The 25153-nt window shown below is 50.5% G+C and overlaps 9 protein-coding genes and 1 non-coding gene across 11 annotated transcripts; 5 read left to right on the top strand and 5 right to left on the bottom strand.

The window, feature by feature from the left end:
- Window positions 1–373: 373 nt before the first annotated feature.
- FVEG_00995 (hypothetical protein) lies at window positions 374–2466 on the top strand. Its single transcript, XM_018887755.1, has 4 exons — window positions 374–988; window positions 1060–1172; window positions 1235–1728; window positions 1784–2466. Exons 1-4 carry the CDS (start codon window positions 825–827, stop codon window positions 1919–1921), a joined length of 909 nt encoding a protein of 302 aa, XP_018743556.1. The 5' UTR covers window positions 374–824; the 3' UTR covers window positions 1922–2466.
- Window positions 2445–5827, bottom strand: FVEG_00996 (hypothetical protein). The gene is made up of 3 exons (XM_018887756.1): window positions 5192–5827; window positions 4520–5136; window positions 2445–4469 (listed from the first exon to the last, which is right to left on the bottom strand). Exons 1-3 carry the CDS (start codon window positions 5470–5472, stop codon window positions 3538–3540), a joined length of 1830 nt encoding a protein of 609 aa, XP_018743557.1. The 5' UTR covers window positions 5473–5827; the 3' UTR covers window positions 2445–3537.
- Window positions 2633–2748, bottom strand: FVEG_14762. Its single transcript, XR_001989282.1, has one exon. It is a non-coding gene; the product is annotated as a 5S ribosomal RNA (ribosomal RNA).
- Window positions 5828–7145: 1318 nt separating the features above from the next.
- FVEG_00997 (hypothetical protein) lies at window positions 7146–8249 on the bottom strand. The gene has a single exon (XM_018887757.1). It carries the CDS (start codon window positions 7816–7818, stop codon window positions 7234–7236), a length of 585 nt encoding a protein of 194 aa, XP_018743558.1. The 5' UTR covers window positions 7819–8249; the 3' UTR covers window positions 7146–7233.
- Window positions 8250–8841: 592 nt separating this feature from the next.
- Window positions 8842–13997, top strand: FVEG_00998 (hypothetical protein). Of its 2 annotated transcripts, XM_018887759.1 has the most exons (3): window positions 8842–9438; window positions 9498–9815; window positions 9886–13997. In XM_018887759.1, the coding sequence occupies exons 2-3, from the start codon at window positions 9759–9761 to the stop codon at window positions 13864–13866; spliced, it is 4038 nt and encodes a 1345-aa protein (XP_018743560.1). In that variant the 5' UTR covers window positions 8842–9438; window positions 9498–9758; the 3' UTR covers window positions 13867–13997. The 2 variants fall into 2 exon arrangements, with proteins under 2 accessions (XP_018743560.1, XP_018743559.1); XM_018887758.1 differs by having other exon boundaries at window positions 8842–9815.
- Window positions 13998–14306: 309 nt separating this feature from the next.
- FVEG_00999 (hypothetical protein) lies at window positions 14307–14910 on the top strand (the record flags this gene model as incomplete). Its single annotated transcript, XM_018887760.1, has 2 exons — window positions 14307–14802; window positions 14861–14910. The coding sequence occupies 2 exons, from the start codon at window positions 14307–14309 to the stop codon at window positions 14908–14910; spliced, it is 546 nt and encodes a 181-aa protein (XP_018743561.1).
- Window positions 14911–15075: 165 nt separating this feature from the next.
- Window positions 15076–16074, top strand: FVEG_01000 (hypothetical protein; the record flags this gene model as incomplete). Its single annotated transcript, XM_018887761.1, has 1 exon — window positions 15076–16074. One exon carries the CDS (start codon window positions 15076–15078, stop codon window positions 16072–16074), a length of 999 nt encoding a protein of 332 aa, XP_018743562.1.
- On the bottom strand, window positions 15915–19356 carry FVEG_01001 (cell division cycle 14). The gene is made up of 3 exons (XM_018887762.1): window positions 18837–19356; window positions 18335–18658; window positions 15915–18278 (listed from the first exon to the last, which is right to left on the bottom strand). Exons 1-3 carry the CDS (start codon window positions 18892–18894, stop codon window positions 16765–16767), a joined length of 1896 nt encoding a protein of 631 aa, XP_018743563.1. The 5' UTR covers window positions 18895–19356; the 3' UTR covers window positions 15915–16764.
- A 914-nt stretch (window positions 19357–20270) lies between these two features.
- Window positions 20271–24221, bottom strand: FVEG_01003 (hypothetical protein). Its single transcript, XM_018887764.1, has 3 exons — window positions 24197–24221; window positions 22938–24129; window positions 20271–22875 (listed from the first exon to the last, which is right to left on the bottom strand). Exons 2-3 carry the CDS (start codon window positions 23475–23477, stop codon window positions 21442–21444), a joined length of 1974 nt encoding a protein of 657 aa, XP_018743564.1. The 5' UTR covers window positions 23478–24129; window positions 24197–24221; the 3' UTR covers window positions 20271–21441.
- On the top strand, window positions 20488–20949 carry FVEG_01002 (hypothetical protein; the record flags this gene model as incomplete). The annotated part of the gene is made up of 2 exons (XM_018887763.1): window positions 20488–20564; window positions 20652–20949. 2 exons carry the CDS (start codon window positions 20488–20490, stop codon window positions 20947–20949), a joined length of 375 nt encoding a protein of 124 aa, XP_018743565.1.
- Window positions 24222–25153: the final 932 nt, after the last annotated feature.

Genomic DNA, 25153 nt, shown 5'->3' with positions numbered 1-25153 from the left:
TACCATAGGTGGTGGCCATATCGTGATACGCCACTGAGGTAGCATCGATTTGGGGGATGTTTCCATTCTTGGACCATTTAGCTCCCGGCTCTAACCAAAGTGGTGATGGGGAGTGGCTGGGTCCCTAAGGCAAGGCACTGTCTAGGTAGGTTAGTAGTTATTAGCTGCCCTTCCTGACCTGTACGAGAGAGGAAGACGAGGTGAGGTCCGAGAGCACCTGCAGAGCTAGGTAGTCGGTACCTTTGATTTCCCCTCTGTTCGGCAGTAGCTCAAAGTCATGCAAGGTCTCAGTTGAAGCACAAATAGAATGGAAGGGAGAGGAGCTTAAAAGTGGGACGGCAATAGGCTCCATCACGGGATCTCTAAAGGACACCGTTGTACAATCAGACCCGACCCTAACCTAAGCCAATGCGATACTACATTACATATTCTCTATTCGACTCGTCTCGTCTGAGCTGAGGTCATCGCCTGCAATTGATTCACAAAGGACAGCTCGCCTCGTCTCGTTCCTGTTGTCTTGCCTCTCCTTGCCCTATTTCTCACTCCTTTTTTATACTTTCCGTAAGGTACCTAAACTTTGTTTGTCGAGCTTCTCAAACAAACACCCCCCAATTGGAACTCATCTGCTATTGTCTCTGGTCGAATCCAAACGCCCTGAATATCATCCCATCAGGCTTCACCAGCTGCTCCAAGTCTCCTTCTCTTCTGCTTCACGACGACCACCGACTTCCATTCCTGGGAAGCATCGCCCTGTTTCGTCTCGCCCGTCAGCAGGTCTGCACGTGAAACAAGCTTCCACACGACACGAACCTCTACACAAAGCAATGTCCCAGCGATTCAACTCCGGGTACGGCCTCGGTGGCCCCGCGCCTTACGGCGGCTCACAGGCTGCTGATCCTCAGCAGGGTGAGGGCTTTCTTGAGCAGATTCGTCCCTATACTAGCAAGATTGAGGATGCGCTCGACACAATCAGCGAGCCGATCAAGCCGTGAGTCGAGCGACGTCCTTTATAAAATGCCTTTGAAGCTCCGAGAGCTGACCATTTGTCCTCTTTGACAGCTACCTTCCTGCTATTGGCCGTTTCCTAATCGTCGTCACTTTCTTCGAAGATGCCCTTCGCATTGTCACCCAATGGTCCGATCAGCTGCTTTACCTGAAGGACTATCGTCATAGTAAGATGCGCATTGCGTTTCTGGTCCCAGAGGACACCGTTGGCAGTACTGACACATGACAGTTCCTTCCGGTATCACTCATCTCTTCCTGCTCGTCAACATTATTGCCATGTTTTCTTGCTCTACTCTTGTCATCATCCGAAAGCATTCCGACTATGCCGTCGCCGGTCTTATGGGTGTTGTTGTCACACAGGCTCTAGGCTATGGTCTCATTTTCGATCTCAACTTCTTCCTCCGAAACCTTTCTGTCATTGGTGGCCTTGTCATGGTCCTGTCCGACTCCTGGGTTCGCAAGACGCAGGTCTTTGCAGGACTTCCCCAGATCGATGAGAAGGACCGCAAAATGTACTTCCAGCTCGCTGGTCGCGTTCTGCTCATCTTTCTCTTCATCGGATTTGTCTTCAGTGGAGAGTGGTCTCTCTGGCGTGTCATTGTCTCCTCGCTCGGAGGAATTTCCTGCGTCATGGTCGTTGTTGGCTTCAAAGCCAAGTACAGTGCCACGCTTCTTGTTGTCATCCTGAGCATTTTCAACCTCTTGGTCAACAACTTTTGGACAGTGAGTAGCATGCGGGGTGTGCCGACTGTATATAGAATGCTAACAAGTCGTATAGCTCCATGAACACCACCCCCACAAGGACTTTGCCAAGTACGACTTTTTCCAGATTCTATCTATCGTTGGTGGTCTCCTGCTTCTCGTCAACAGCGGCCCTGGCCAGTTCAGCATCGACGAGAAGAAGAAGGTCTACTAAGTACGGGACCAGAACCAGTACAGCAAGCTACGTCCAGTACAGGGGGCGCCAAGGTATCCGGCGTTGGCAGGGCATTTCCTATTTACTATCCCGAGAAGGAAATTGATGCAGAAAAAGGTGCGATTATGTGCATGATGGCCGAGCGCGTGTTTTGGTGATAGTGGAGTGGCACCAGTTCTGGCAAGATATATGGAGAATTTAAATCTGCCGTTACAGCATATCAGACGAAATGAATACATGGATGATCTCTACTTTGGGTGATGTTCATATCACAGATAGGTTGGGATGACTGGCGTCTAGACTTGTTTTGTTTGACCGGTTGTCGTGGATTGGAGACAGCCTTGGGGAGCAATTATCCCATGTGATTTGCCGAACAATGGGCTTTGTTTGTATCTCCTTATATAAAGACCAACATTGAATGGAAACGAAATCAATGCCTGTTTGAACAAATGGTGGACTGCATTTGATGGTGGGTGTTATATCAAACCAGGTCAAACTGAAAAGAAAGGAGAGGTAGGATAATCATGATATATATATGTTTGTACTCTTGAACCATACTGTGCTTTAACCTCCTCCTGCTATAAGCCTCCATGTTGACGGTCTCTCTGAAGCCCAGAGTAGCTTATCTAACGATATGTCCCGATGACCCATTCACACATACCCCTTCACCAAGCCGCGAAAACGGTATCACAGATAATATAAGGGCAAAAAGACATACAACAGCGGGAACTCACTGGTCGTCACCGAACCAACTACTAATCCGCCCCTTATTAGTTTATCTATGGGAGATCAGACGGGATCCCGAGTTCTCTAGTAGGTATGGTCGTATGTGAAAATGATGTGTTCAAGATTTGCCTATGGAGAGCGACGAGAATCATCAGGCCTATCTAAGTAGGTAGTTGCTGGGTGAATAAAATCTTCGTGGCCCTCCTGCAAAATTGGCTGAGTGCCTGAGTTAGGTCTGTACAGCTCAGGGCCGAGAGCTGCCATTCTACCACATCTCTATCTCTATCCCTGAACGAAAGTCGTGATAACCTCAACAAGCTATAAAGTTCGCACTGCTTTGCCTCACCAACAATGAAAAGTGAGGCCCATCAATCCTGTCAGACCTATATATGTCATAGGTTATATACAACTGCTACATATATATAAGTCCTGGCTTGACCTTAAAGAAAGCCTTCTGAGATTTTTGGTTTACTCTCAACAACTCCACCCACAGGATGCTTCGACCTTTCTGACTTGGTACGATAGATATGTGAGATCATTAGCTCAATTGACGGAGTATAGCACCGGCCAGTCATCGGCATGTCCACCAGTCTCGTCCACTTAGTGGATATCAAATACGATCACGTAGCATGCCAACATGTCTCGCTTGGAATTTGGAATAAACGAAACAAAAATATATTTATACCATTACTTTTCGCCAAGCTGCCTCGTCCTCATTAATAACTCGTTCATCATGGAACACAGCGTACTAACTGCTTGACGATCATCAGTCCGTCACATACGAGGCCATGCCTTGGGTAAGGGGTTCCCCAAGCTTTGGCTCTGCCTAACAAGGATGCAGTGCGGTTATCCCAATCCACAACTTGGGATCTTTGGAGTGGCCAAGTTTTCTAGAGGACAAGACCCTTGGTCTGCTTCAGCTTCTTGACGTTGATGTTCCTCAACATGGGCACCCAGATGAAGAATAAGGACGCGATACCAACACCAGCAGCAAGCATTCTAATCTGGGCAAAGCCATAGGACTCCTGAATGGCAAGTCGTGCAGGGCTGTTGACGGGGTAAGCCAGCTGATTGACAATATTTCCAGCAATCAGTGGTGCATTGGCCAGCTCTGACTCTGGGAGGTTCTTCATAAGCTGAGGGATAAAGGTATTCGTCCAGATAGCACCCGAGATGGCTCCTCCAACCGCACCACCGACTCCTCCAGCAACATACAAAGTAGCAAGCGCAGCAGCGACATACTGGTGGGCAACGGCAGCAAGGACAGCAAGCTGCATGACCAAGATGAAGACAGCTCCACCGATGGAGATAAAGATCTCGCACATAATGATGTATCCAACATACTGGTTAGGAGCGCGGAAGTGGATCATGAGACCAAGCGCAAAGATGTAGATGGGTACTGCAAAGTAAAAGGTCCATTTGTAGAAGCCAGTCTTTCGGATGAGGAAGCCGACGATGAAGAGAAGAACGCCTGAGACGACCTGGAAAGTAGAGTTGACATAGCCGGCCTCAGCAGGGCCGAGGTTGACAACGACCTGCAAGAATGAAGTAAAGAAGTAGTTCCAAGTATAGTAAGAGATCTGGTAGGTAAGATCGATCATGCAAGCGGCAACGACAGACCTATCGAGGAGGAAGCGCCCCTGCAAGAAAGGAACAGGGGCGAGCCAATACTCCCAGACACCAAAGAAGACGAGAGTGCAGAAGCCGACCACGATCATGGCGATGATGTAGCCAGTAGACCAGCCGTCAGGCGCGTGTGCAGCCAGGTTGAAGGGGAGGAGAAAGACGACAAGACCGCCGCCAAAGAGGAAGATTCCGATAACTGTGATTGTCAGTATGAGCCGCTGCAAGAATTTGATGAGAGTTACTGACCGTCGAACTCGTTGAAGACCCACCAGATGCTACCAAAGAAGCCCCGGTTTCTATGAGTCTTGGTGACTGTTCCCTTCTTGAAAGCCTTGTGAAGATTGACCTTCAAGACAAGGAACAGAGGAATAGTGACACACGGCAGAACGATAGCGATCCAGCCGAAACCCCATCGCCAGTTCTTGACATCGAGGACAAAAGCAGCGGCAGCCTTGGAACCGGCAAAAGCCGTAATCATGTATGGCGAGGAAGTAAAGGCAAAGGCCAAACCTCGGTTCCGGAGATTAGATGCATCGGCAGCGAGGACACCAACAGCATAAATCATACCTCCCCATCCGACAGAGTAGAAGACTTGCGCAGCACAGAAGGTGGCGAGGTTCTGAGATACAGCCATGAGGATAAGACCAAGAGTTGCAAAGCCACTCATGAGCAAGAAGCCCTCAGCGCGTCCCCAGACGTCAAGGGCCTTGGCCATGGGGATGTAGCAGGCTGCAGTCATGGCGTCTGACACGATGGGGATGGTGGTCATGAGGGAATGAGCCTGCCACTCGCTGGTAACATAAGGCACCAAGACGAGGTAGAAGGAACCACGGAATCCACTTATGAGGAAGAGTGTCCAGATGCTGTTGAAGTCTGGTTAGAGATATGCTGAGAGTCGGTTTCGGGAGTACAACTTACAGACACAAGAGAGCAGCCAGGGATCCCTTACCCCAAGTGAGGGTAATGGCCTGAATCTCCTTGACTCCAGTCTGGACATCTTCACTGGGCACATCAGAATCGTTGCCCTTATCGTCAGGAGGGAGAGCACCAGCAGTGGCCTCCTTGTCATGGCCAGGACCAGTCTCGGTGATAGTCTCCGGAGCCTCTTCAATCTCCTTCTCGTGGGGAGCCAGAGTATGTGCGACAGGAGTATTATCCTCGCGAGCGAGGCCTTCGCGGATCTTTGCTAGGGCTGACATTGTTGCTGTTGAGTTGAGTTCAACAGTAATTGATAGTGCAGTGAAATCACGATCGAAGCTGCAACACACTGGAACTGTGATGTAAAGGGTGAGGATAGGATGGGGAACTATTGCATTCTTTATGTAGTGCGATGTAACACTGACATGGGCATATGCAAAGGGCGAGAGTCGGGCGATTATCAGCTGTCTGCCTACATATTACCATGCGTTGGTTCTGCACCGGAACTCTCTCTCCACGCGGTACACTTCCCCTGCAACGGTCCATTGTAGCTTGCCTCGGAGACGAGCGAGGCTTTAGGCCAAGGAGCTATCAAAAACATCGGGCTCTGGGCTGAAGGGATGCTCTCAGTTGGCCTTTTCCCCAATAGGACGGGATCCGTAGCTGGTCAACCGACGGCATCAGATTACAAGTGGCAAACGAGTGGGGGAAATGACCCGAGATCGGAACATGGATGATGTGAAAATTTTTATCTAATCTGATTGATGGATAAGATCCAATCGTCAACAGCTTCATCCTTTCCAAGGGGGCAAAGGGAGTGTCATGTCGTGTCGTGTTAGTGGCATGGCAGTCTTGGAAATAAGTCGACATGCAGAATAAGAACCAACAGCACCGCAACGCTAAAATAACTGAACGGACCAATAACATAATGCTAGACCCAAAAATGACGAGAGACTGAATAATTTCTACGATGCCGAAAAAGGCTGCCCATGGACCCTGGTCATATCAAGCGGCTTGGCATAAGCTTGGGATCGTCTGAGCCCACTGCAACTAAGTTAGCTACATACATGTGTACTGCAGCAAAGGACGCATGGAAAATCCCTACGCTTTGTGGATGGACCCCTATCGACTCGGGAAACACAGTAGCCAACTTACACTTCAGGTTCGTCGTGCTATTTATTTTGTACCCTAGAGCCTAGAGCCTAGAGGTAGTTTAAGTTTATAAATCGATTTCCCATCTTCAGACAACACAATACAATGGCCGATAGGCTATCTCGCCAGAAACTACCTAATAGGGTGTCTGTGAGCAACCTTGCAGGAATGCCATCTCGTGCATGTTATATGACCAGGTCCAATAACAAGAGTTGAGTGGCCCCCACGGAATGAAACCTAGCTAGTATGTTTTCGGTCTTGAACTTTTTCCTTGAAGCGATTAATCCCGAATGACTGATGCTATGTACTGTATGTACCGACTAGGTAGTCTAGTTACAACTTGCACGCTGGCTCTCGATTCACCGGTTTACCAGGGACCTACGGTGCCAAGCCATAGTTCAACCGAGCGATAATCCAAGACTAGGTCTCCTTAGATCAATCCCTTGCACAGAGTAATAACTCTTGTTCCATTACATGAAGCGGAGTTTGCCGAATGTTCCTTTTTAGACTGGCCGCGTGGCCAAGACCAAGAACGATGCGCGATATAGCCCGCATGTTCCATTATCATCCTCACCTCCGGCATTAGATGGAGTTGTTGCCACCACCCGATGCAGGAAGCCAGAGAGGTCCAAGAAAGATGGATGGGCAGACCAGAGCCAGGACGACACCCCTTCTATTCTTCCAAGTCTTTTTTTCTTCTCTTTTGTTGTTGTAATTCCTCAAGTGAGGGGTGAAAAGGAATTCCACCTACACTTATCACGGCACAAGGCTGCCGTTATTTTGAAATTCATGTCACAATGCATAGAAATGAACAAGATTTTTAACCAGGAAACGCTCAAGCAGTAATTGGAGATGATGTCTAAAGCTATTACAACGCCATCGACTACACACTACACAGCACATGCTTGTTGTGATGACCATTCATCCCTCGTGACTCGATATTCCACCTCGCCCTCCTCGATTCCCGGAGGAGGGTTATCGTACTTGTTGTGGAACGTTCGAACGTGCTTGAGTCCAACTTTTGCCATGATAGCTCGGGAGCCTTGGTTGACGGCCATGGTCTCACCAAAGACCTCTTCCACGCCGAGGTCCTCGAGACCATGCTTGACCAGCGCTCGAGAACCCTCCTTGGCGAACCCCTGGCCCCAAAACTTGGGAAGGATTCTTAGGCCGAACTCGACTCGCTTCTTGTTCACCTGGGGCGGATCGCCGTTGCTTTGACTGGGCGCCAGCACCCACCAGCCCACAAAATCGTCCCCGGAAAATCCAGCCCAGCATCCAAGGCCAGACCCGAATGATGCTGTCTCGAGGAGCAGTTTGTGCACAATCGCCGACTCATCAGCCGTGAGTGGCTTGCCGTACCCGATGTACTTCATGACTTCCGGGTCAGAGTCGAGCTGATAGATATAATCTCCGTGCTCGTGCCCGAGAGGCCGTAGTTCGAGACGGCTGGTGCGAAGTGTTGCTTGGCTCATTGTGTTGTGTTGGCCGCGATGTGTTGGTGACGATTTCGGGTAAGAAGCTGATGTGTAAGATGGCACGAGTGATTTTTATTCCCAGAGAGTTTGTATAGAACGGGGGCTGCTCTAGATATCTATGTAGAGACAAGACCTTTTCTCAAACACCATCATGCCTCGTCCCCTCTTATATATGCGACACCAAGAGATTCAAGAGCAGGGTAGCGATCCTGCTAAGATGCTGCCTTCTGAAACTTGGACAAGATCAGCACCTTGGCAAGTATTGGCTCTGTGCAGAGAGGAGGTTCCTGGACTCTCTTGTCTGTGCAAAGCGGCAGAGCTCAGCACGTACAGCTCTGACCATCCTAAAGTGTCAGATCAACTGCCGGAGACAGCAAGCGTGAGTTGCAGCCTCTGGTGGGTTGAGCCGCCAAGATCTTGTGAAATCCAATGGATCCGATAAGTGGGTGATTTAAGCATAGTATTAACATTTGCCACTTTTCTCATACCTAAATGCAACTCTAATCGGTTGCCCAATCGTGCATGCTTGTTTCTTGATTCTAAATCAGGTATCAAACCCGGTGAAGCAATTCATGTGAAGGGTCTACTAGGTACAGTATGTATGTACCCAAGATCAGCCCACAGATGAGTTCTTTTTTGGACCATGCATCCGTATATCCATTCATCCCACTTCCCGATGACCCCCTGCCTGGAAATTGGAGTCTGAGAACAAATGGAATCCACCGAGAGAAATCAAGTCATTTGTCGACACCAGCTCCAGCTCCAGCATCCCTAGCCACATCCGATCTCCGTTCCCGCTGACGATGGAATAAGCATAAAAACGCCTCTCGGAACATTGACATCCAGCTACGCCTTTTAGTGACCAAACAGCGGTTTTCTTTACTCCGATAGGAGGGCAGGGAGGGGCAGTCATTCCGACGCCTCTCCACCATTTCTCCACGCCTACGGCTTTTATCAAGGATTTCTCACGCTAGGTTCATCATCCTTGTCATGGCGAATGGGTCATTTAATTCCATTTGATGCGACTCTCTTGTCTTCCCAAATGTCTCTGAACCGTCTCAAAAGGATCCTTCTGAGAACTGCTCTCCCCCCCGGCAGCCAAGACGATGCATTGAGTTGCAAATACGGCAAAAACAAGTGACGATCGCTTCCGATGCTCGGCGGTTTACTCCACTTGTTGTCGTCTCGGACTTGGCGCCATGGATGTCACATTACATCTTATCATATCAGTCACACCATCTTCATCTTATCTGATCACCATTCACATTCTCTTTGGCTGGCTCCTTTTTAGCCCACCAACACACTTGGCGTGGCGCATCCCACACTCTTCTCCGACTCACCTGGACTCTTTACATAATACTACACTACAGTACCTGGGCATCCTGGTTTATCTGATCCTCAACCCTGGCTGCATATGAACACGCCCGCGTTGACCAGACACAACGGAGTTCCTGAGGATAACCGTTCTACCCGTCGCCAATACACCCTCGCACCCACTTCACCGAGACGATCCTACCTCTTCTGAGAGACCCATCGAGGCCATGCCATTATGGATTGTGTCAAAGCGCAGAGTGCAATGCAGGGCCATTGTAGGTATCCACGATCCATCAACGCAAGGTTAGATGCCCAGGCCGACCGCGCTTTCATACTCATCCTAAATGATGCTTGCATAACAGGGTCTCGCTGGCTCAGGGCTCCTAAATCGGCTTTTTGAATGACAGCTGACGTATTGCATTGGCTGCCAAGATTGCTCTGTCTCTTCTGTCAAGTATTGTACTCTCTTTGAGCGCAGTGAGGGCCTTTTCGTAGGCTACTAAGGCATCGCTGAACTTTGACGGGCTCTGTTGGTGACAGCCTCGTTACTCAACTAGCAGTCAGTCAATGGATTGGCTCTTCTAAGAAACCTTCGCTTTACCCTTCGATCGACAGCGACAGCCATGTCCGTCACACTTGATCAGTCGGGCACAGAGAAGCCCAAGAGAAGCTTTCTCTCAGTAGGTCAACACCATCTCCTCCAGACCCCAGATGAATGCTGTAAGCAAACGATACTGATACGCTTCTCAGTCTCTCAAAACCTGTTTCACTTACCTCGAACTCTTGTTCGCCGCGGGTCCGACCTGGGTCGATTACTTCCTCATCGCGTTGGGTACTCTCTGCGCCGTTGGAGCTGGTGTTCCTTTCCCTCTTATGGGCGTCCTATTCGGCCAGCTCATCGATAACTTCAACGGAGCCACTTGCGCCGCAGATGGTAGCGACTCGGGAGCGAGCGATGCAGCATCTGATCCTCTTGACTACGAGAATGCTATCAACGACAAGGTTATAAAGACTGCCTGGATTGGCGCTATTGCACTTGTCCTGATCTATGGTCATCTGACCTGTTGGAACATCATCAGCCAGCGTCTTGCTCAGCGTTTACGGACTCGCTACGTCTCCGCACTTCTGCGCCAACCTCCAGAGTTCTTCGACACTCGTGGATCATCTGGGCAAGTGTCAAGCCGACTCCAGGGCGACATCACAGCTGTGCAGGCCGGCACATCAGAGAAGGTTGGCAACATCATCACAACCATGAGCTTTTTTGTCACTGTCTTTATTATTGCCTTCACGAAACAGCCAAGACTCGCCGGTATCCTCATTTGTATGCTCCCGGCCTTTCTTCTTTCTGGAATACTAGGGGGAAGATACCTGGGCAAGTTTGTGGTCAAACAGACGGAAGCATCCGCTGCAGCCTCTTCCATTGCTTCCGAGGCTCTGTCGCACGTTGCTGTCGTTCAAGCTTTCGGTGCCGCTCCCCGCCTTGAAGAGAAGTTTGCAGAGCACATGGCCCGTTCTCGCAAGTACGCTATAGCTAAATCTTCCATTGCCGCTATCCAGACCGGTATGCTGTACTTCATCGCGTACTCCGGCAATGCACTAGCTTTCTGGCAGGGCAGTAAAAAGATCGCTGAATCTGTGGCACGCAACGACGGGAGCACCACTGTTGGTGAGATTTATGCCATCGTCTATCTTCTCGTAGACGCTTGCGTCATGTTGGGCGGAATGGCACCCACTCTTCCATTTTTAGGAGCAGCCGTAGGTGCATTCCAGCGGCTCAAGGAAGACATTGATGCCCCTTCATCCATCGACGGAACTTCACGAGAGGGTGTTGTACTCCCTCCAAGTGCAGCAAAGACCCTGACATTCCGCAATGTGTCCTTCGAGTATGCCTCTCGGCGAGGCCAGCCTGTCCTTGGCAACGTCACGCTTGACTTCCCGGCTGGAAAATATACGGCGATCGTCGGGCTTTCGGGGAGCGGAAAAAGTACTATCGCATCACTAATAGCACGTCTGCATGATCCCACCGAGGGCACGGTCGAACTGGAAGGGCACGACTTGCGAGAACTCAACGTCAAGTCTCTACGAAGTTTTATTAGCTTCGTTCAGCAAGAACCCTCGCTTCTCGACAGGTCCATCCTCGAAAACATCGCACTAGGTCTGGTGAACTCTCCAAAGGAGCCCCACAAACACCTCAAATCATTGCTCAAGGGTCCCGAGCTCGCGAAGATGGCTGCCAAGGGCAAGAATGCATTAGATTCAGCTGCGGCTCTCGGGCCCGAGTTCGTCGAAATTGCCAATTTGATCCGTCACGCCGCTGAGCAAGCTGATGCGGCCAGCTTCATTGAACGTCTTGAATTAGGCTATGGTACAACTGCCGGGCCCAAGGGGTCGCTTGTGAGTGGTGGCCAGAGACAGCGCATTGCACTTGCTCGGGCTTTGATCCGGGATCCTGAAATCCTTGTCCTGGACGAAGCAACAGCAGCTCTCGATTCTGCGAGTGAGAAGAGAATCCAGCTCGCTGTCGAAAGGGCTGCTGCTGAGAAAAGAACCATCATCTCGATTGCGCATCGTTTATCCACTATACGTAATGCCGATAATATCGTCGTCATGAAGGCTGGCCGAGTCGTTGAGCAAGGAACTTATGATGATCTTATGGCCAAAGAGAATGGCGAATTTGCGCACATGGCAAAACTGCAGACAGTTGGCAATAAGAGTGACACAGGATCCGTGGACGGCGAGTCGATTGGAGCTTCAACTCTCCGAAATGACACGCAGCTGAGCGAACAGACCGAGGTTTCTGAGGCAAAACAGCCACTAGATTCCCAGATATTGGGCCGGGAGAAGGAGGTGACCAAGAAAAAAGAAGAAGTAGCATCAGGTGATGATGAGCTAGACGAGGTGAAGCCTTTCAGCTCTGTCATCAGGGGTCTTGTCTGGTTGATTCGACCATCCCTGGGCTGGTTCACCCTCGCCATGATCGCTGCTGTCTTCGTCGGGGCTACCTTTTCTGGTTCCGGTATCATATTTGGCTTCACTGTCGGGGCGCTCAACCCTTGTGCAAATACCCTCGACCACATAAGATCCATGGGCAACCTGTTTGCAGGCTTGTTCTTCATGCTCGCGGGCGTGGAGCTTATAGCCAACTTTCTTGCTTGGCTGGGCTTTGGCATTGTCGCTGAAAGGCTTCTCTACAATCTGCGGGTTCTGTCGTTCCGATCCTTGCTGGAGCAAGGGATCCACTGGCATCAGTCTGAAGGACGAACACCGACCAGCCTCCTTGGCATCATCACCAAAGATAGCATGTCTGTAGGTGCCTTTAGTGGTTCAACTTTCGGTACCGTGTTTGCCATCTTCATCAATGTTCTCATCGCGGTCATCATTTCCCATATCTTCGCTTGGAAGATTGCCTTGGTGTGTCTTGTGACGCTTCCAATATTACTTGGCACAGGTTTCATGCAGCTGCGCATGCTGGCGCGTTACGAAGAGCGACACCGCGAGGCCTTCTCTACTGCCACAGCACTTGCAACTGAGGCTATTCAGTCCATCCGTACAGTGGCCGTCCTTTCCCTTGAAAATGAGTATATGGAAGGTTTCGCCCGATTACTGAAGCCTCCGAGGGAGCAGGTTGTGCGCGCCTCGGTCACAACTAACATCTGGCTGGCCATCTCATACACAACCGGTACCTTTATCAACGCTCTCGCGTATTGGTGGGGCTCACAGCTCATCATGAAAGGAGAGTATACTCAGAAGGACTTCCTTATTATATTGGTCGCCATGTTGACGAGCGCTCAGCTTTGGAGTGGCATGTTCTCACTTGCTCCGGAATTCTCTCGTGCTCGCCTGGCCCTGTCTCGCGTCATGACGATCGTCAATATGGGAAGTAGCACACACACAGGAAAACCTGGACAAGATCCTTCTAAGACTGGGGGGGATGTCGAAGCATCCGGTGGAGAAAAGTCGCTCGGCCCAGCGGACAACCATCGTCGTGGAGGTGCAAAGGTGACGTTCAAAAACGTTTCCTTTGCTTATCCTAGCCGACCCGACGCCACTATACTCGACAATGTCTCCTTCGTGCTCCCACCCAACCAGTTTTGTGGTCTTGTTGGTCCTTCAGGAGCGGGCAAATCGACGATCATGAACCTGGTCCAGCGTTTATACGAGCCGACATCTGGCAGCGTGCTCATCGATGACAACGACATCAGCAAGCTTCCAGCGTCGTTTCGAGATACGATTGCTCTAGTACCTCAGGATCCTGCCCTCTTTGATGGTAGTGTGAGTTTCAATGTTGGCTTGGGAGCACCTCCCGGTCATGAAGCCACAGATGATGAAATCAAGGAAGCTTGCCGTTTAGCAAATATACATGATGTTATTGAGGCCCTCCCTGATGGCTACGATACTGAATGCGGACCCTCAGCTTCTCGTTTATCAGGCGGCCAAAGACAACGCCTCGCAATCGCCCGTGCTCTTGTTCGTCGTCCCAGGCTACTGCTCCTAGATGAGAGTACCAGTGCTCTTGACGCCGCCAGCGAAGCAGCCCTTCAAGAGGGTCTCGAGAGAGCATCAAGGGGCACGACAGTATTGGCCATCACTCATCGGCTGCATACTGTGCAGAAAGCTGACAGCATTTTCATTGTTGAAAATGGACAAATTATCGACAGTGGGCGGCATTCTCAACTGATGGAGCGGAGGGAAAGCTACAGGCTGAATGCCATGCAGCAGATGTTGCAATGAAAGGTCAGTGATTGTAAAGTCACGATGTGACCTGGCATGTATAAAATAGATTTGACAATCTGTGTGTATACTTTATCAGAATAATTATTTTGTTGATAGATTTAGTTGTAAGTGTGCAACTACTAACAAGCAGCGTATTGTTTATGGTTGAGTTGAATCCACTTCAACTCGAAACATCCATCCAATGCGACCATTGGGCGTTTGCCGCTCGAATCGCGACAGACCCCTGATGACCTTGCATTCTAGGGCTGATTAAGTGCCGATCTTTAATCTTATTATCTTTCTAATTGAGCTCTAGTTGGTATTTGCCTGGAGCTCACAAATTACATATCATAATCAGTATATGCATATAATTAATCACCTCATGGGAAAGCCTTCAACGTCTCACAGGTCTTATATCCCGTCCGTCACTTCTTACCTTGACCCCTCACCCTGATGCAATGGCTGAAGCCGTGGGAACTGCCCTCGCCGTAGTAGGCGTTCTCGGCCAACTCTTCGACGGCTGCGTCAGAGCCTACAGCCTCTTCACCGCAGCAGCCAACCTTGACACAGATAGCCAGAGACTTCTATGTAAAGTACGCATTGAGGAGATGCGCCTGGTCGTCTGGGGCCGGGACTGGGGTGTTGCGGAGGGAAGACTTGAAGCTCATCTTGGAAGCACAAGGAATCCCCAGCTGAGGAGTTTGGCACTTCAAATCCTCGAGGAGTTACATAGCGCGGTCACAGGCTTCAAGAAACTGAAGAACAGATACGGGCTAGTTGACGAGGGGAGAGCCAGCTTGGAAGTCACTGGATCGAAGCCAAGAAAGTCGCCTTCACCCTCAAGAAAGAGATCGAAAGATGATGAGAGTCGCGGCATGAATTGTGTTTCAAGAGTACCAAGTGAGAGGAATTGGGGCAAGGAGATGGGTTTAAGAGCAAGATGGGTTATAGCAGGTGAGTCCTCCAAGCCCTCATCTGTCATACCCATCAAAACAGAACTGATTGCTCGTAGATAAAGACAAGTTCATAAACCTGCTAAGGGACCTGGGGGACCCCTCCTAAATCAAAGGTCCAACACAAAGGCTAAAAGAAACCTCAACTCTAAACTTTAACGATGGCCTCGAACGCCTTTTTCCAACCTCTCATCTCCCATCGTTTTAACGGGCTTGGACGAACCAGCTACTCGAGTCTGCGCAACGTGACGTTGCTCAACTTACCCTCCTTGAAATGGCTTCGGCCAACCTCAAGAAGCTCCGAATCAACCTAGACGCCAAGCCTCAGGCCTCGTTCAAGCCCACGTTCGCTCTCAAGGTTCCCCGTGCTGCACTTGATCTCAGCGGGGATGCTGGTGATGGCGGGAGAAGTACAGGGCGGCATGAGAGCGCGGGAGATGTTGTGATTGAGTGGGTTGACTATGACCGCGATGATGTAGATGAACGTGTAGCTCATGTGCGTCGTCTCGACGATCTTGCTCGCATGATGCACTCCGCTTCCGATTGCCATCCTGACCTTCATAGCATCAACTGCGTAGGCTACGTTGACGATACTTCACGGTGCAGATACGGGCTCGTATGCAACGCGCCCTCGCCCTCGCCCTCTTTCTCAACGCTCCACGAACTCATCGCCAGCTCGGACCTCAAGACTCCCAACCTCGATGATCGAGTCCGTTTGGCACATACGCTCGCCGTCGCCTTATGGACCCTGCACTCACTTGACTGGCTTCACAAAAGCCTTTGCAGCTCAAACATTCTCCTCTTTCCATCAGCCTTTTCAGCATCGGCTCACTCATCAACTGCTGCTGGGGCACTTGTACCAGATATACAGTACCCTTATCTGACGGGGTTCGATGCTTCAAGACCAGACCTTGATACTGCGCTCTCTGTCGCGCCCCGTAATCCTTCGATCCTTACGCTACACCGACACCCAGCTTCCTTGCGAGGCTTTCCTCACTGCAAGCCCATGGATATCTATAGTCTGGGTTTGGTGCTCCTCGAAATAGGTCTCTGGAAGGTTCTTCAAACATACCATAAACCACACTACTCCACAAGTCGATGGCGCGACAAGGTCCTGCGTGCAGTTCTCGTTCCCGGTCTGGGTAGCAAGGTCGGTAGTCGATATCGTGATGTCGTGGACAAGTGTTTGGCCGTGAGTGAAGAGATGACGAGTGCTGAGGCCGGCAAGGTGATAGAAGATGTTGTCACAGCTCTCGAAGCCATCCGGACCTGATGGTAAACTTGAGACGAACTGCATGCGAAGCAATGTAGATAGATCATCCAAGTGAAAAGCTCAAACGGTTGGTTGTCAGACAGAAATCCACAAAGAATGAACAGTGTAAGAGATGTATGTAATTCAGCTCTTGGAAAACTTATATAACCGTCGTAAAAATCCGCTGCCGTCTCTTCTTCGTTGCCTCCTCTTTGACTATCATCAAGAAACAACAAAACCCGGTGCAATGCCAAACCAAATAATTCCACAATAATAATTTCAACCTTGCCTGCCTGTACGCCATCGCAAATTTTAACTCCGTTATGCCTTCAGTCTTTCCCTCATCCGAGATAGTATGCATTATTCACGCCTCTCCAGTTGCCTTCTCCTTGACCGCGACAAACTCCATCGAAGTCGCAGCCGTAATGATCCTTATAGGTTGCAGAAACTGGATTATCTTGCAAGTTTCAAATGACATTAACTGAAAGCCGAACACTTCTCGGGTAAGCAATTATGCATGAGAGACGAATCATTAACATTCAAACATAAACCGCTCGTCCTCTTCTTATGAGCCAGAAACGCCAATGCATGAGAGACGTTAACATTGCCCGTGACGTACGTGAATCATGATCGTAACGTGGAATCGTACAATTGTCTGTTACGCTTCGCGTTAGAACGCTGAAGCGGCTGGACTCGTTGTGCTGGTGCTTTCTAAGCTCCAGAAACTTTACGGGCCGTCGAAGCTGCCGTCACTGACGCTCCATGATTGGCGCTGCCTACTCTGCCGCTGGTCTTCCGAATGCCAGCAGACTCCTTTGCCCGAAGGGGAGACTCCCCCTGCCGCTTGCTGCCGCGGACCTTTGTCAGGACGCCAGGGGTACTAGCAACTCGTTCAGCGTGCTTCGTCCGCACAGAGCCAATGTTCTCAGCATCGTGTGACGCATCGTTATCAATGGTGTAGATAGCCGTCGTCTGGCTAACCGAGCGAGTCTTCTCACTGCGAGCCGGTGATTGGGAGGTCGCCTTACGATGGCGTCGCAAGCGCAAATGCAACTCCTCATCAGACTCTCCGCCGTGAGCCTGGCTGTGCGTCGCAATGTACTCGGCTTCTTGCTCAATAGTGCGCTGCTCTTCAACAGCGAGCCCGTTGGAAGTTGAGCGTTGATAAGGGTGATGGCGATCCCTGGCAGTCTTTCGCGGTTGGCCCGGTGTAGGAGCTGGCAAATAGTCTTCCTGGACCCCAATATTATTGCGGTCGTGGTCGACTTCACTCAGCGGAGTACGGTTTGAGGGGCTTCGGTTGGGGGGTGTCGAGGCCTGGCCGTTCCGAAGCGTTGTCTTTTGCATGGCACGAATAGGGGTGCTGGGAATAGGGTTGGCAGCAGCCATCTCCCTCCTGAGTCTGCGCTCAATCCTCTCCTCAACCCACCACTCGCGGAATGTGCCCTGGTTCAAATGGAGCCAGTGCTGCTGAGGACCAACAACCATGCCGGGTCGCATGAAGCGCATGAATGAGATCACTTCATTGGCAGTGAAGCCGTGTCGGTAAATGAGGTAGGCGCCAATCAAACAACCTGTGCGGCCGAGGCCAGCCTTGCAATGAACAGCGATTCCCTGCTTACGGACAGTGATGGTCTCGTGGGCGAGTCTGATGAACTTGCGGACAGTTGAGAGCGAGGGACATGTGCCATCGTCAAAGATCATGTCCAGATGTTGAATACCCAGTGCCTCAAAGTACGAGGGGGAGTAGAGTTGGGAGTTGAGGCGGACCACCAGGCCAATGTTCTTCTCGGAAAAATGCTTCAGCACATTCTTGAAGGGCTTTGGCAACTTGGGATGGGCATCCACGGCGGCTAGCGTCCGTGGAAGCAATGGGTACAGGTCGGAACCCTCTGTGATTTTCTGAACCGGCGCGTGCTGGGGAGAGGCAAATGCCAAGAAATGGGGAGTGATCCAGTTGAAATCACCATGTTCGACTCTCTCGAAACGCTCATATTCGTCAAGATCGAAGTTGTCTAGATCGCAGCACTTTTCCTCCTTGGCCTTCCACACACCATAGACAACATCTTGAACGCTAATGCCATAGTCGGCTTGGCTGTAACCCGCATCTCGGAATGGCATCAGAGGAGGATCGACCTGCGCAATCGGGGCAAGGGCCAGATGGGGAGGCCAGTTCTGTATGAGGACCATGTAGCATGCGAGCATGCAAGCGGCGTTCGCACGACCTGGACTTGGTGTTAGTCTTCTTGCGCTTCGCACAGATTGGCACGGGAAAGCTCACTTCTAGGGTCAGCAGCGCTCCAGAAAACAATGGGGCGGTCCTTGTTTTGCTTTGCGCCTAGGATATCATGGAATTGGATGGCGAATCGGTAGAGGTGGCCGATGTGCAGAGGGCCAAAATCATGGTGGAAAGCGTTGTACAGAAGAGTATCGTCGACAGTGAAATAGCATGGCTGTGGTCGGTTCGACTTGGCGGCGAGCGGGGTCGCACCGGCAGCAGCTCGTTGGCTTCGCTTCTTAGGAGAAGCTGGCTGAGGCTCCTCGGGGTAAGGGAACGGCGTGTCTGGAGTAGGAGGATGGATGTAGGAGGCAAGGTAAAGCCGGTCTGAAATATAGTTTAGCCACGATGTTGGCAAAAGCATGTTGTGAACATTGATGTCGATGAAGCAAGGCGGAGCCTTGAGCAGCGGCGTAAACTGAAAAGGATAACAATGCGACATGGCCCTGAACAGCCGAGCGGCCATTGTATGAATGATATGTTGTAGTAGAGAGTAAATAGTTACCTGGTATGTACTCGACTATCTGCGCCATATTTTGCGATTGCCTGGTAGAAGGAGCCATGTTGTTATTATTGGGTGTTGTTGATGTTGACTTGCGCTTCAGGTTCCAGGCTTCAGGGAGGCTGGCAGTGGGACCGTCCAGAAGCTGTTGCTGGACCCAAAAAGAAAAAAAAAAGAGCAGGAGCCTTCAAATGCAGTCGGAAGATGTCAGGTTCAAGCAAGATATACACAGTCAATGAATTGAAGCAGCGGCGATGTTTCAATGCGACGAGCGACAAATGATCAGAGCAGGCGGTGACCGGGGACGAATTGCCTTTGACAGTTAAACGGGAAGCTGCAGCGTTAAGTGAGCTAAAAAGGCAAGGTAGGTAGGAGGCTGGCGTTAACAGGTGAGGTTAAAGAAGGGGGGTCTTCAAGTCCAGCTCCAGCGCGGACAGGAGAAAGCACCAAAAGCCAGAAGGCAAAGTCGGGGAAGGGAAAAGAATTGAAGTTCTTGGTTGACGATGTTGATGTAAGATTGGACACTGGGCTAACGATTCTTTTGTATGGGCGATTGTCGTTGTTTTTTGGCCCCTGCCCGAAACAGGTTGCTCCTTGGTGCTATTGCCATAGCAACAGCAAACAGCAGTGACTTTTTTGACTTGGCCCAGGCCCTGGACCACAACATACCATTCCGCTCCAGCCCAACCCCAGTCACAGCTCTAAGTCCCATGCAACGTTGGTCTTGGTAGATAGGTATTAAACAACCAGCGCTTCCAGTTGTTCCTCACGCGACTTCTATCCACTGCAATAAATGCCCACCTAGCAAAGGTAAGGCAAGGTTAGTAGTGAAGGTCATATCCTTAGATATCTTTGTTTCCCCAACTGCCTCTATTTGATGTCCCAAGTACCTTACCCTAAATAGGTACCAAGGTAAGGTAGGTAATCAGTTCTGTTTTGATGGACTTTGTTATGACATGAAACTAGACAGTTATAACTCAGCATAAACTCTTTCATCTTGGGGAATTTCACGAGCTAAGGCATTGCGTGTTACACCAGGAGCATCTGTAATTAGAACTGCAGGCCTTATTTCCTAAATGGAACAAATGCAATAAATAGATTCCAAGGGCATCCAAGTGATTAGATTCTACTATGGCAGTTATTGTTGTGATTCAATTGAACCAATTGAACCATCCCCGGCTGTGGCTTTTTCTGTGGCTGTGCCATAAATCTACGACCCCAAATGGTCTAGCATTTACCGCCCGGTTCCTGTAATGGATCTCCCCACGGCCAATCAATCTCGTCCCCACGCAACTATCAGAAACCTCCAATCTTTTTCGAGATCAGAGTCACACACAAACTCACCTCACTCACATTCAAATACACATCCTCTCACTTTTACACTCACATCAAACTCAACTATCTCAAAAGAGACTCTCTTCACTATCGAATCAGACCGCAAAACTTCTCAGGGGTTGACGTTCCTGTCCTTTCGATTTTCGGCTTAGATCTCCATTCCTCGTCACAGCAGAGGCCAACGCTAGTATCGTCATTATAAAACTACCGCAGGACCAGAATATTTAAGCATCGGGAAACGAATAGATCGATCACAACAACCAAGAGAGATTAGAGCGTCGTTACCAAAGCAGTGACCACTTCCGCCACAATCACAACCATGACCGCCATTCCCGATCCCGAATTTCCCTGCTCCATGCAAGCCACCCCCCTGTCCTGTGACGATGACGACCCCAAGTCTGAGGCTACCAAGGCCAAGGCTGGCTGTTGTTGTTATTGTTGTTATTCTCGTTCTCTTTGCTGACCCCCTACCCTTGTACTCAGTGTCCTCAACGTCCCCTTTCCCACCGCTCGACTGGCCACAACCGCCCTCAAGGCCATTCAGGTGGACCCTGAACTCTCCCCACTCGTTAGGCGACAGCTCACCGTTGTCCCAGCGCCGAAGTCAACGCAGGGTTCCCCATCTGGTGACGATACAGATATCCAGCTTCTCGAGGTTCATTACAGGGCCACAACCAATCGAATGCTCCGAGTCGCTGTCAACGGCTTCATGGAGAGCTTGAAACTTGTGGTGGAGGTTATGGAGCAGTTAGATACTGACGTTCTTGATCATCAACAATAACAGCCATCCATATCTCACAACAATAAACAATGCTCCAGACCCCCCCCCAGCCAAAACTACTTCACCACGTTTATCCTCTAATTCATGTCACTCCTCGACATCTCAGAGCTTGGACCCATGTCTCGCCTCACTGTGTGCTTGTTAACTTGACCTTTGCTATTTAGTTCTGGTATTCCCGTGCTCCACAACTCTTCTGAGGCCGTCAATTCCTCGTTTACCAACTTAGATCATCTACTGCTTCGTCTAGCGATTTCAACAAATACACTCTACAACAAGCCCATCTAGGCCCAGAGGCACCCGTCTAGTATCCCGCCCTGTTCAACACCGCAAGCAAAACGCCGAAACAAAAATCGCTGCCGCCCTTGAGGATATTACGAAGAGATTTGAGCCCATCATGTGCCAGACCTACCCAATTATGCACCAGGGAGGTTCCCGCCTGTTCAACGCCCGTGTATATCATGTGGTGAACTAGATGCACCCAGATCCTCTTTGTCATGCTTTTTCTTTATCGTCTGTTGACCCTTGCAGCCCCTCCAGTCGTCTTTTAAGTTCCTCCACCTCTTTCTTCAGATCGCCGTTTTCTTTCTCAAGGCTCTTCATGTGCACAATGGCGTTTTCGACAACACTGGCCTTGCTGTTTTGCGCGTTCGCTTGTTTCCCATCCTTCTTGTCACCTTCATCTGCAAGATTCGTCTTGTCTCCACCAGGCAATAATCCAGCCATGACCTGTAACGCCGAGTTGATTCGGTTACGCCGCCCCTGCTCCGCGATTTTGTGTGACGTTCGCTTTGATGTGAGATTTGTTGAAAGCTCGCTCGGGTATGAAACGCCTGGCACCTTATTGCCCTCGAGGATATTTTGGTAGTTGGATTTCGACATGAGCAATTGCGATGCAGCACTCTCCGCTGGTGTCATACCTGGTGTGCCCGGGAGAAGAGGCTTGATGCTAGGGGATATTCGAGGCAACAGTGCAGGCGAAACATGTACTGAACCTGTCGACCTTTTCCTGCTCGACCGAGGCGCGAGCTGAGGAGTTTTCCGTGCGGATGGGCCTGCCGAACCGGGAGCTAATTGGGGGCTCGCACTTGCTGATGCAGATCCTGAAGCCTTAGGGAAAACTGGTGATGGCAATGGCTGAAAGCTCGACCCTCGTCGAGACATAGGTTCTACGGAAGGAGACTGCACAGAAGAGCGCGAGATGACCGGGGTCATGGTCTTGCCAGATACCGACTCAGGCAACTCGAGCGATTCAATATGCTCAGACACAACCGGCCCTTGAGGCCCATTCGCCTGCTTGCTTGCCCTGGATGCCGGGAGTTTCATGAGCGATGCGGGAGTAGCTGGAGCTGGACGTGAATCAACAGGGCCAGAGACAGGTGTTTGCTGGTTGCTCGACTGCGCTTGGATGTATGGGGATTTGCTGGTCGATCTCCTGTTGGGGATTGGCGGTGGGGGCATCTCCGAGAGGGCCTCAGGGGATACTGATGAATTCTCTTCTGCCGAGGTCTCGGCAGAGGTCGCAGGCATAGGAAGAAAGGCGCCACTGTTCTCCTCGACTTCACTGAGTACATGTGAGACGATGGCCGGACTGGGACCTGTTTTCCGGCGCTGAGGCTTGACGATGGGAGAACTTCGAATGCTAGCCTTTGCCCGTGCCTTGGTCGCGGTCTTTTTTCTTGCAGCCTTCTTGGGCAGGTCCAAAACGGAGGTAACGGGAGCAGCCGATCTGTCGAGATCTACATCGACTGGTGAATTGTCGGTGTTGGTAAGGCGGGGATCGTAGACTGTAGAGGGGTCATTCTGTGCGTGGAGAGCTGGTGAAGTCAGAGGACTAAAATAGGCGCTGGGGATAGTATAGCCGCTGTCCATGGAGAAGTTGGGGTCCAAAGGGGTAACTGCGGGGGAAACGAGAGGTGTGAATGCCATCTGGAACCAAGTTAGCAACATGACATGTAGAGGCGGGGGTTGGTGATGGACCGGAGTCTTACATCTTGCTCCTTCATCCGCTGGTGATAACTTCTGTCGTAGGCACCTGATGTCGGAATTTGCTCAGCCTGTGAATAGAACTGTCCACTGTTGGGCATCTCGAGACTTTGCGGTGTAGGGGGCACTGAGTGGTTGTGATTATGGAAGAAAGCCACCTGCTGCTCTTGCATCTGGCGCTGCTGCTGCTGGAACTTTTGTTGTTGGAGATATTGAATCTGGGCGTCGATATTAGAAATCGGATCGCTTGCGGGCGTCATCATGTGCGCGGGAATGGTTGATTGAACCGTGGACGTTGACATGGGCATCGTGTTTGGCGTAGACATTAGGCCTGGATTATCGGAGTCGGTCATTATTGTGTCGGGGGCATCTCGCGCCTGGTTCATCAGACCCTGAGCAGAGCCATCTTGGAAGGATTGGAAGTCGAAGTGCATGCCATCGCCCAAACTTCCCATGCTGCTCATGTCGAGAAATTGATGAAAGTCGTCCTCACCAGTCGAGGCCATTGTCTGGTCCTGCCCGTTCCATGCCGTCGAACTCATCATGGCCGGGTTGCGGCGGATGTTGATCGAATAGAGGCAATCACAAGTGAGTTTTTTTGATCAGCCGAGCGAGTCGTGAAATGCGCCAGTCAAGGCTGCACAAGATGGAACTAGTCGTTGAAGCAGCACCAAAAGCGGAGAAAGTTGACACCAAGCGAAGGTGACGAGAGATATTTACAGAATCGTAACAGTCGAGATAGAGTATCAAGATGCGTTCCAGTCGGACTTGGTCGGTGAGTATCCAGCTGATCGGCGTAGATACATACAATAGAAATATCTGACAATGGCGCAGAGACGAGAAAGCTTGCGATGCCGATGCCGATGCCGATGCCGCAAAAGAGTTATGATGGGGCCCGAAATTGGAAGCAGAGACCACAATGACGATTTGACCTGAGTGACAGTTGCTGGTGATGAGAGGACAAGGGAGAGTGTCGACCGTTCTGGAAGCGATGTGCAGATATAGATATGTAGGTGTAGATGCCAATAAACTGTAGGAGAGGAACCCAAGAAACGAAGACGCAAGAGTGGACGCGGACGAAGGACGAGACAAGCCAATATTAGACTCGGGCTGATTCAAGTCTTGGGTCAATTACCGTAAACCGAAGAGTCCAAACTAAAGGTGCTTGGTCGTATAGTGGCAGCCTTAGCACAACTACTGTACCTTCAGTTAGTACTAAGGTGGGTAGGTAGGTAGGTTCATCCAAAGTGGGCGGGCGGCGTACCGGGCAGTTCAGTTGCTGCTTTCTTTTCAACCGCTGAATGTAGAGAGACTTTTTGTCGACAGAGTGGATTTTATTACCTGTACTTGGGTGAGAGTGGGGTTCTCGTACGGTCCATTTTGGTGGAGAATAGCCGGTCACTACCTATTCTCTGGCCCTGCCCGTGCTTAATGTAAACGAACTGGAGGCGGGCAGGCGGGGGAGGAGCCTAAGGAGCCAAACTGTCGCTTTTTTTCTTCTTCGCTTTGTTGTCCGAATGTCACCATGAAAGAAACAGTTGTCAATTCCACCAGGGAGATCCAAAGAGCGACTGGCATAGGCTGCTAAAGGGCAGGGATCTAATAAGTACCAGTACTTGGGGAGTGGGATGTCCCATCCATCACCCATCCATCTCCTGCTGCAGGACATTGTCAGCTGGGGATCCCCAATTAGAGGATATCGTCAAGGGAGATAGATGGTGGGGAGGGTCATTCCATGGCAGGGGTCAATGCCCATATCTGGTTGGTGTAGAAGTTCATTTCCTTGGTGTCATCCAGAGCCAGACGCCAGAAGAACCTTCACGAGCAAGGCTCACGGGGTGGGTTTTCTGTCTGAGATACTACTAACTATTACTGAGCTCAAGGATAATGAGCTAGTTAAAGCCAGGTTGAAGTCGCAATGCTCATTGTCTTTCTTTTCTCGCATGATAATTTCCACCCACCTTGACCTCTGTTCCATCTCTTACAGTTTTACAATCTCTTATTCATGTGACAAGATTCTGCGACACCTATGGCTACCGCCAGCGTGGGATGTCCCTTGTTCCGAGACTCTTCTTCAGTGGTCTCTCATACTACTAACCTGAGACTAGAGGCTCCAAGGAACAAAATCGGGATACTTCGGCGCCTTACCGACTCAACCTACTAAATAGGTAGCAAGAAGTTTCTTGATACATGTCCAAGGATGAATGTGTGATACCTTGAG

The sequence above is a fragment of the Fusarium verticillioides genome, chromosome 1, assembly GCF_000149555.1.
Source record: "Fusarium verticillioides 7600 chromosome 1, whole genome shotgun sequence".
Classification (NCBI taxonomy): domain Eukaryota; kingdom Fungi; phylum Ascomycota; class Sordariomycetes; order Hypocreales; family Nectriaceae; genus Fusarium; species Fusarium verticillioides.
This window is presented reverse-complemented; position numbering and strand designations above follow the sequence as displayed.